Source organism: Capsicum annuum, chromosome 1 (assembly GCF_002878395.1).
Source record: "Capsicum annuum cultivar UCD-10X-F1 chromosome 1, UCD10Xv1.1, whole genome shotgun sequence".
Classification (NCBI taxonomy): domain Eukaryota; kingdom Viridiplantae; phylum Streptophyta; class Magnoliopsida; order Solanales; family Solanaceae; genus Capsicum; species Capsicum annuum.
Genome location: NC_061111.1, coordinates 8,409,449 through 8,420,552, shown reverse-complemented (window position 1 = coordinate 8,420,552; position 11,104 = coordinate 8,409,449). Strand labels below are relative to the sequence as shown.

The window sequence follows — 11,104 nt, the reverse complement described above, 5'->3', positions numbered from 1 at the left end:
TTTATGGTCTCAAGCAAGCTCAAGGCAATAGTATGCCAGGCTTGCTGGAGCACTCAGTTTCAAGGGCTTCTCTTCTTCATTGAATGATTTCACTCATTGTTTTTCAAGAGTTCAGGAGATTCTGTTACTATTATAGTAGTTTATGTCGATGACATTGTGATTACTGGCTATGATTAGATCATTTCTTCATTCTGAGTTCAAGATTAAAAATCTTGGGGAGATCCATTATTTTTTGGGATCAGAAATTCTACGAGAAAAATAAGGTTTTATTATTACTCAAAAGAAGTTCACATTGGACTTACTTGCAGAGTTTGAATGTTCCGGGCTTCCTAGTGTCTCCACTCCACTTGATCCTCAACTGAAGTTAACTGCAGATTCTGGTGCACCTTTGACTAATCCTATTCTTTATTGACGTTTGGTGGGTAAACTTAATTATCTGACTCATACAAGGCCTGACCTTTCTTTCACAGTGTTGACTTTAAGCCAATATATGCAAAGACCTTCTATGAGGCATTACATGGCGGGACTTCGTGTGTTGCTGTATCTAAAATCTAATCCAACCCAAGGCATTTTCCTCATCTCTCAACCATCTTTCTCTCTTTTGGCATTCTGTGATGCCGATTGGGCATCATGTTGTTGGGTTCAAAATCGAGAGGGCGTTATGCGGAAGCTTAAAATTTGTAAATCATGAGATGATAAATCAGACGACAAAGAAAATAATACTAAAAATATATTATTGATATTGTTTGGTCAAACAACCTACATATCAAAAAACTAATATTGAAAAAATATAAAACCTATTGGGAGAAATCTCCCCCTAAACAAACACTCTTTAATGACTACATTGTGAATGCTATTGTGTTATTGTATGAGAAGGGGGGGTCTTGTATTTATAAATGCCCAAAACCTTTCCTCCAAGAAAGAGGTTAACCAAATATGGAAAAGAATTATATTTTTTACTTTCAGGAAAAGTAAAAGTAATTATGGTAACTTTTATTTTCCTTCTAAGAAAAAATAAAACTTAAATATAGTAAGAAAATCAGGGCAAAAATCCTAACAAATCTCCCCCTTTTGGCTTGATTTTCTTTAATTGATCCGTCTTCTTCACATCTTTGATCTTTTATTCTTCACATAATCTTCATCACTGCTGTTTGGCATGCTTAAAAATGGAGCTTTTGGGGTTAAAAAAATATATGAGCCCATTTGGGTTAAAAATCTTGGAGCCCTTTGTAGGGTTAAAAGAAAGCTTTATTTTCAAATATGTGACAGCAGGATTGTTGAAAATATGATTGACAATTATCTCCATATGTAGTTTTATTTTGACAAAATATCTTCATTATTATCAAATTGGTTGCAACTTTGACATTAAACTATCCTCAATTGAACCATTGAATCTTTGAACCATAGGCTTTGATACCACTTGTTGGGTTTGAAATTGAGAGGGCGTCATACGGAAGCTATTAGTTGCAAACCATTGTGGTAACAATTCAAAAAACGCATAAAACAATACTAAAAAGCTTAATATTATTATATTATTTGGCCAATTGGCTGACATATAAAATCTAATATTAAAAACATAAAAGCTAATGAGAGAGAAAATCTCCCCCTAAACAAAGACTCTTTAATGACTACATTGTGGATGTTATTGTGTTATGGTATGAGAAGGGGTCTTATATTTATAGATGCTCAAAACCTTTCCTTCAAGAAAGAGGTTAGCCAAATATGGAAAAGAATTATCTTTTTTTCTTTCGGTAAAAGTAAAAGTAATTATGATCATTTTTATTTTCCTTGTTAGAAAAAATAAAACTTAAATATAATAAGAAAATCAGGACAAAAATCCTAACACATGCAGGGACTCTCGTCGATTTGTTAGTGGTTCCTTCATCAACTTGGGAGTTGCACCGATCAATTGGAAATCAAAGAAACAAAGCTCTGTTTCTTTATCCTCAACTGAAGCGGAGTACCAATCCATGTATCGCCTTGTAGCAGAACTTACTTGGCTCACTCGACTCCTCACAAATCTTTCTATTTCACCTTCAATTTCGGTACCAATTCTTTCTGACAGTCAAGCTGCCATACATATTTTGCTCGGAATTCGGTGTTCCACGAACGGGCAAAGTATGTGGAGTTCGATTGCCACTTTGTCTGGCAACAATTTCTTGCTGGTTTCATATCCCTTACTTTTGTTCCCTCAAAATCTCAACTTGCAGACCTATTCACGAAGTCATTGTGTGGTCCTTCACTTTCTTCCATACTTGGCAAGTTGGGTGTCTCTTCCTTCCCCTCCAACTTAAGGAGGGTGTTGGAAAGTTTGATTTGAATTCAAGCTCATGTTCAGAAGTTTCATTCACTACATATCACACAAAGAATGGGACTGGATCCATTCATATCGGGCTTCCGATTTAAAATGGTTCTTTAGATAAAAGGAAGGATCAGACTCCAATAGATGCAACACAGATAATTCCAAATGATGAGAAAAAGGATGTACTGAACAAAAAGAAAACAGCTGTACATAGAGGAAAATAATTTTGTTTTGGCTGTTATGGTGGGGACAGTAGTAATAGTACAAGAGTACAAAATTTATTTTTATTTTTAGGTTTCCTTTATTTACAAAATACAAATATAAATCCACAGGAAACTTGTACATGAGATTAATGAATACAGAAATTTTTTTTCCATAGTTCTTCTTGAGTTTTTGCTCTTCAATTTTTCTTCACTTTCTACAGTATATAATTAAATTTGGTTAAAACAGATATTGTAGATGCCAAGATATGGCCTGAAGCAAGTCTATTCTTCTCTCGGCAAGCAGAAGAGTGTAATTTTTTACTTCATTATTTGAGGGGCATGTTTATAACCTACTTGTGCATCAGTGAATTTTTAACTATATTTACGGGATGACGACCAGACTGTACCCAACCCAAATGTTCTCTTCTTCACTATTTAACGGAGTTGCAATGATGTGTTTTCCTTCAGCAAAATTTCCATTCTTCCCCAAATTCATACGATTGCTAGTGCTTAAGCACCACAGTTAAATTCCAAGTCAATTTTCTACGGATGCTCCTCTAGCCTAATCATTGACATTGTGTGCTACGTATATTACTGCTAACTCTGATTGATTTTGGTATGCTTACTTCTCTACTTGCAACCTCTCTTCTCTCTAGTCATCTTTATAAAAACTCAATTCTCAATCAATAGAACAAATCAACAAGAAAAACTTTTTAATGCTGTTGTACTGCTTCAACTACATATACCAAGATATTTCGTATTTAAGCCCTTTTTTGTCAGGTTTTTTCTAAAGCATTAGTTTCAAATGATATAATTTTTGACAAATCAATACAAGTATTTTTGTATATAACGATTCTCTTTTATTTTTCTTGAAAAAGAAGATTCAAATAATTTTATTTGGTGGAACTAAATATTTTTTCATATTTCCCTCCCTCGAATAGAACCTTTTTTAGTTTCCAAGGAAATGTTTAGTTGGTTGAAGTTTTTCATATTGGTATGCCTCCAAAAATTTCGTTAGTACTTTCTCAATGTATTTCAGATTCGGACACAATATTTTTCTGCACCCATTTTATATTTTAGGTGTTGGTGATGCATTCGGCAGATCATATTCATTGCTAATTTGAATTACATTAGGTTATTGAAATCTTCTTCTTCTTTTTTTATTGTTAAGGAATAGTGAAAAATGGACTGACATAACTTTAGAAAAAAAAATGTTATAGAATAAAGACATTGTAATCTATATAAATTAGAACCATCAGAAGAAGCCAAGTGGTAAGCTATTAAGAAGTAACTTGACAGTTTTTTAGGATAAAATTAATAATTTTGTAATGAAAGATTTAGAAATATTTGAATTAGAAAATATTACAATAACAACATATTCAGTGTATTTCCACATAGTGGGGTTTGGGGATTGTAGAGTGTACGCAGACCATACCACTACCTTAGGTGAAGTAGAGAGGTTGTTTCCGATAGACCCTCGGCTCAGGATCAACAATAGTATTACAAACACAAAACATATATGCATATAAATGTGTACAATATGCAAAATTAAACTAACACCGCTAGCCACAGGATAATACAAAAAAATTATCTATCCTAAACCAAAGACAACACTCAACACCACAAACAAGAAACATCAGACACAAATCTACCAAGGATCTTCTACCCTCTACCCTAACCCGCCCCCTAACCCTCTACCCTAGTTCGCGTTCTTTACACCTTCCTATCAAGGGTCATGTCCGCCGTAAGCTGTAACTGCTCCATATCATACCTAATCACTTTCCTCTAATATTTCTTCGTCCTACTTCTACCCCGCCTAAAATCATCCATAACCAATGTCTCACACCTCCGCATTAGATCATCAGAGTCCCTTCTCATCACGTGACAAAATCATCGTAACCTCACTTCTCGCATTTTTTCCTCCACCGAAACCATTCTCACCTTCCCCCGAATAATCTCATTTCTCACTCTATCTTTCCTAGTATGTCCACACATCCATCGCAGCATCCTCATCTCCGCTAGCTTCAACCTTTGGATGTGGAAGTTCTTAACTGGCCAACACTCTACTCCATATAATATAGCTGGCCGAACTGTCACTCTGTAGAAGTTACCTTTAAGTTTTAGGGATACCTTCTTATCACATAAAACTTCCGAAGCGAGCCTTCATTTCAACCACCCTACCCCAATACGATGAGTGACATCCTCCAATATTAAGTTTTTTATTTCTTTAAAAAAAGATTATTAGTAGCTTAAAGTTAGGAACATAAGATTGAAGAATTTTAAATGCTCTTACTATTTCATAAACTTATCCATGTTATGAAAAATAAAATAGAGATGAACAAGAGTAGAGAGAGTAATTCTTATTTCTCTTGAGGGATAAGTTACAATGAAGAAAACCCTTCTATTCTAGAAAAAAAATACTCCTAATTTCTCTCTTAAACATAGATACTTCAAATTCAGATAAATATCTACTAGATCTTGATAGATCTTATCTATATTCTTGATAAACATTCACTACAACAGATATGCATCACTAGCAAAAAAAACTCAAAATAGAAAAAGATCTAGTGAAGGAAAAAAAGTACACATATCCAATAATACGCATATAGGCTGCCTCACTAAAAACCTTACAAGAAAAATTCAGTGGACAAACCTCATAAGGAGAAAAGAGTACAATGCCTATTAACTACCCCTAATGAGAACATCCTTGAACCTTGGCATCCCGATCTTGTGCACCATCTTCTTGAAAGTTGTAGTTGGAAGAGGCTTGGTGAATAAATTAGCCACCATTGCCACTTGAACGAATTTGTTGTAAGTTAATATCACCATTTTTTTGTATCTCGTGTGGATAGAAAAGTTTTGGAGAAATATGTCTCGTTCTATCTCCTTTTATGAGTTGTGTTATGTATGTTGCATTATCTTCATATAAAATTGTGAATACTATGTCACATTTCAAACTACATTTTTTTCGAATGAGATGTATCATGGAGTTGACGTATTTTGCAACTTCACTGTTGAGTAGTGAAATGGCCATAATTTTTAGCAGTAGTAATAGGAACATAGTGAATATTGCTACTACTTTGACGAATTTTTTTTATCATTTTGTAAGCCTCTTGAATTCCACCATCCTCCTAAATTTGACCACTATTATTAACGATTTTTTATCATTTTGAAAGTCTCTTGAATTCCACCATTATCGTAAATATTACCACTACTATAACGATTCTTTATCATTTTGAAAGCCTCTTGAATTCCAACATTATCATCGTTAGTATTTTCACGTCTAGTTTGACGATTTTTTTATTATTTTGGATGCCTCTTGGTTTCTACCTTCATCGTCAGTTTTGACATTACTATAACGATTGTTTATCATTTTGAAACCCTGTTGAGTTCCACCATCATCGTAAATTTGGCCACTACTATAACGATTTTTTATCATTTTGAAAGCCTCTTGAATTCCAGCATCATCGTTAATATTTCCTTTCCACATATAATTTGAGCGATTTTTTATTATTTTGGATGATGCCTCTTGAATTCCACCTTCATCGTCAGTACCTACCGACATTACTATAACGACTTTTTATCGTGTTAGATGTCTCTTGAGTTCCACCATCATCGTGAATATTGTCATGCCTACTTAGACGCTTTTTTATCATTTTGAAAGCCTGTTGAATTCCACCATCATCGCGATTTGTGTCAGTGATAACACCCTGACGAATTGCTGTAGCAGTAGTAACACAAAGGAGCACGACAAAGATGGCTACAATAATATTTTTCTCCATTAAGACTTGTTTGTTTTCAAGACCGCTAAGATACCTCAGGCGTGGAGATGGAGCACGATGATCCCTTTATATAAGAACAAAGGGGATATTCAGAGTTGCAACAAATACCGTGGTATTAAGTGTTGAGTCACACAATGAAGATTTGGGAAAGGGTGGTGGAGCGGAGGTTGAGGAAGATAGTGCCTATTTCGGAGAATCAATTTGAGTTTATGCTTGGTCGATCGACGAATGAGGCAATTCACCTAGTGTGGAGCTTGGTAGAACAGTATAGAGAGAAGAAGAGGGATCTGCACATGGTGTTTATCGACTTGGAAAAGGAGTATGACAAGGTCCCTAGGGAGGTTCTTTGGAGATGCTTGGAGGCGAGACAGGTCCTAGTGGCGCACATTCGTTCGATTAAGGACATGTATGAAGGGGCGAAGACTCGGGTACGGACGGTGGGAGGGGACTCCGAGCATTTTTCGGTCTTGACAGGGCTGCACCAGGGATCGACTCTTAGTCCATTTTTATTTGCCTCGGTGATGGATGTGTTGACGCGGAATATGCAAGGGGAGGTACCTTGGTGTATGCTTTTTGCGAATGATGTAGTTTTGATTGATAAGTCGCGCCGAGGTGTCAATGATAAGTTGGAGGTTTGGAGACAAACTCTGAAATCTAAAGGATTCAGGTTGAGTAGGACCAAGACGGAGTACTTGGAGTGCAAGTTTAGTGACTCGAGGCAAGAGGACAACGTGGTAGTGAAGTTGGAGTCGCAGACGATTTGTAAGAGGGATAGTTTTAAGTATCTGAGGTCTATGATCCAGGGAAATGGAGAGATTGATGAGGATGTCTCTCACCGTATTGGGGCAGGTTGGATGAAATGTAGGCTAGCCTCGGGAATTTTATGCGATAAGAAGGTGCCTCTCAAGCTTAAGGGTAAATTCTATAAAGCTGCGGTCCGGCCAACCATGTTATATGGGGCGGAGTGTTGGCCTGTTAAGAATTCTCACGTCCAAAAGTTGAAGGTGGCAGAAATGAGAATGTTGCGTTGGATGTGCGGATTTACGAGGGCTGACAGGGTCAGGAATAAGATTATTCGGGAGAAGGTGGGAGTGGCTTCGGAGGAGGATAAGTTGCGGGAAGTGAGGCTGAGATGGTTTGGCCACGTGATGAGAATGGGCACGGATGCCCTAGTTCGTCGGTGTGAGAGGTTGGCCTTGGAGGGTTTCAAGCGGAGTAGGGGTAAACCGAAGATGTACTGGAGAGGAGTGATTAGACGTGACATGGAGCAGTTACAGTTTACTGCGGACATGACCCTCGATAGAAAGGTTTGGAGGAAGAGTACTAAGAGGGCTAAGGTGTGTGGTCGAGTCGTAGTTTGTAAGTAGGAGGGTTAGGCGTAGCTTGGTTGGTAGTTCTAGATTTTGGGGAAGGGGGGGGTCTTTGGTTGGGTAATTGCACTTCTTTTTTGTGGATGATGCTTCTCTGTTATTTTATCATTTTGCTCGCCTTTTGGTCTACGGTCCTTCGTCTTGAGCCGGAGGTCTATCGAAAACAGCCTCTCTACTCCCTTGGGGGTAGTGATATGAATTGCGTACATTTTACTCTCTCCAGATCCCACTATGTGGGAATATACTGGGTTTTTTGCTGTTGTTGAAGACTTGTTTGTGTAATTTCTATGTTGAGATATGTATATATGAAGAGTTGTTTACAGATGCACTTAATATATATAGGGAGAAGAATTTAAAGAGAATCGTTTGTATGTGTCTTTTGCATTAAACAATCCATTCATTTCTTAACAATCTTTTACACCGTTAATTAATCAACATACATAGTTCACCTAGGCAATTTTGTGAGGAAGATTCCGTGGTACGTAGAATAATTTGTATATGTGTGTGTGGCGTGTGCCTTTTCCAATACAGAATCTAATCACTACAAGACAATAGAATTAGATGGAGATTTAAGTATGTGCATTAGTACTATATACTTATATTGAGATTTAAATTTTCTAATGATAGTAGTAATTAGATGGAGATTTAAGTATGTGCATTAGTACTATATACTTATATTGAGATTTAAATTTTCTAAATGATAGTAGTAATAAGTACTCCCTCCATTCGAATTTACTTGTCACCGTTTTTCTAACTTAATTTTCATTTTTAAATCATTTTTGACAAATCAAGAAAATATAATTTTTTTTTTCTTATTTTGCTCTTGACATGCATTAATTACTTATTTTTCAAATTATTTTTTAATACATATTACTAAATATCAATTAATAACGGCATGTGAAGAAGTAGAAACTTTAATGTATAACGTATGATAATATAATTCGTTTAATTTGCATTGACTTGATCAAGTTGGATTGAGTTCATTGGCAGATAATTTGGACCTTGCAAAAAACTTATTACTTAAAAGTTGGCCCATAATTGGGACTGATAAGTGACCAAAACTGATCGATTCATAAATAAAAGGGGAAAAGAAAAAAATAACACCTAAAATAAACTAATTCTATAAAATTAGCATTCAAATTTATAATATCAATAAATAGTCACTTGCTACTCGCATAATAAACCCGGCAAATAGCCTCTTTGTCACCACGTATGATTAACTACATATAACGGGAATCACAATTCGGCCCTTTCCAATTTATTTACTGGGCCGACTTTTTATCTTTATGTACTGTGACTCAAAAGGTATGAACCACTCTTCATTAGCTTCATGCGTGAGACTTGCTACCAAATTATTACATCTGGATTGACTCCAAGTCCCTACCACTTTCTACATTATAGCTTTCAAGATAATTAATAATAATATTAGTAAAGGGGAAGAGTATTTTGAAGAAATTTATTGTATAATATTCTTTTTAAATAATTGAGTAATTGCCTTTTTTTACATTATTTTGCATTCACCAATATTATTAAAATAGCATACTATTTGTTTTGTTTAGTTTTACTTATTTATACAATAAAATACAATATCATATACTTTTAATATAATATAATTGCTAAAGATATATATTTATATATAATAACGATACAGTTTCTATACATCTACATGTTCTATATAATAATTATAGCATTTCTATACGCATTCTATACAATTTTTAACTACAATTATTATTTAGATACATATTTTATACGACTCTATATAGTTTCTACATCCATTCTAAAAATGTATCAATCTAGTATAAGAGAGTATCAATTGAGTATATGGACACTGCAAGTGTATCAATGTAGTATAAAAATGTATTAATATGGTGTAAAAAAGTATCAATTGAGTATAGGGACTGCATGTGCTTGCATAGAATTTCCTTTCTCTTTTTTAAAAAGTGTATCAATTTAGTATAAAAGTGTATCAATTGAATATAGAGACTGCATGTGTCCAATTGAGTCAAATGGCTAAAAAGGGGAATTACTTTAGCCGACTGACTATAGCATGTCCACCTTTTTAAATGTGGGACATTTTTTTTTAAAATGGTCATACCATATTTTTTCCCTAAATAAAACTAGTAAGTCAAAACATAGAAAAGTAATGTTTGATTTGTTTGGTATAGTAAAATAAATAAATTTAAAACCTTCATTAGTTTAGCTAGCCAACTAAACAAATTATAGAAAAAAGAGCAAATGAAAATGATTATAAGTTGAGCGGATTGAATTATATGATCAAATACTTAGCTCAATTTGACTCGTTCATCTTTAGCCTAAGCTAGTAAATTTTAAATGTATTATGCTCTAGGTATCTATAAATTTCGACACGTTTAAGTAGCTCGAGTATACCTCAATATCCACCTATTTAAATATCATTTGTCAATCTTTCTCCAAGAGCATAATTTTTACTTCTTGATGTCAAATTTATTACAAATACCAAATAGATACAAAAGGATAGACATTAAAACAAGGCAACAATGCCTAGTTACTTTCCAACCAATTAGAATATAAAATAAATTCCCTGACAATAAGCACACAAATTAAAATAACAAAAATACTGAAGGGAAAATGAAATGGAAAATTTCTAAATAATGAAAAACGAATGGCTTAAGCACATTGGAAGTTCTTGGGTGCATATTTGCCACAGTTGTTGAGCAACAAGCTGAGGGAAAGTGGAACGTTGAGATGAATTCCCAACACATTGGCTTTAAGAGCAGTGCAAAGGCAAACAGCAGCATCAACATCAGCAAGTCCTTCAATTAGAGAGCAACATTCAGTCTTGGCTGAGCTACTTCCAATAACAAGGTGCACCAAGTCATTCAACAAACTGGCACAGACTTTTAGCTTTAGTGTGTCCTTTGGGCACTTTCCTTTTGATGATGGTGTAGAGGGTGTAGAGGGGGTGGAGGGGGTAGAGGGTGTAGGGGTAGGGTGGGGCTTGGGGTGGGGTTTGGAATGTGGGGGTGGTGGGCATGGGACATTTGTGGAACTAACCATAGTGAAGAAAAGAATGTTCAATGTAAGAACTAGGGCAATTGAGGATGCACCAAACTTAGCCATTTTTCAAACTTAATTAGCACTCTCAACTATTGAATGTGGCTAATTAGTAGTGAAAATGCTGCTTGCTTGGTGTTTGAAATGAATGAAATGAGTGGGTATTTATAGATAGAAATTCTGATTTTTCTTCTTTCTATTTTTCAAAAAATTGAGAGATGCACATGTGGATAGAGAATATTGTCTAGACAAGCAGCTGGCCAATGCAAGTTGAGATATATACTACTATTATTATATTATAAACTTGTATTTTTATGGATTTCATTAGTAGTTTATCTATCAATTATATCTTCTTCCTCAGGATAAATAACACATCCTTTATTTTCACATGGGACTTAAATTGTTCTTTCTAAT

At 34.9% G+C, this 11,104-nt stretch overlaps 1 protein-coding gene across 1 annotated transcript; it reads right to left on the bottom strand.

The window, feature by feature from the left end:
- Positions 1–10,081: 10,081 nt before the first annotated feature.
- LOC107852576 (14 kDa proline-rich protein DC2.15-like) lies at positions 10,082–10,822 on the bottom strand. Its single transcript, XM_016697608.2, has one exon. It carries the CDS (start codon positions 10,754–10,756, stop codon positions 10,304–10,306), a length of 453 nt encoding a protein of 150 aa, XP_016553094.1. The 5' UTR covers positions 10,757–10,822; the 3' UTR covers positions 10,082–10,303.
- Positions 10,823–11,104: the final 282 nt, after the last annotated feature.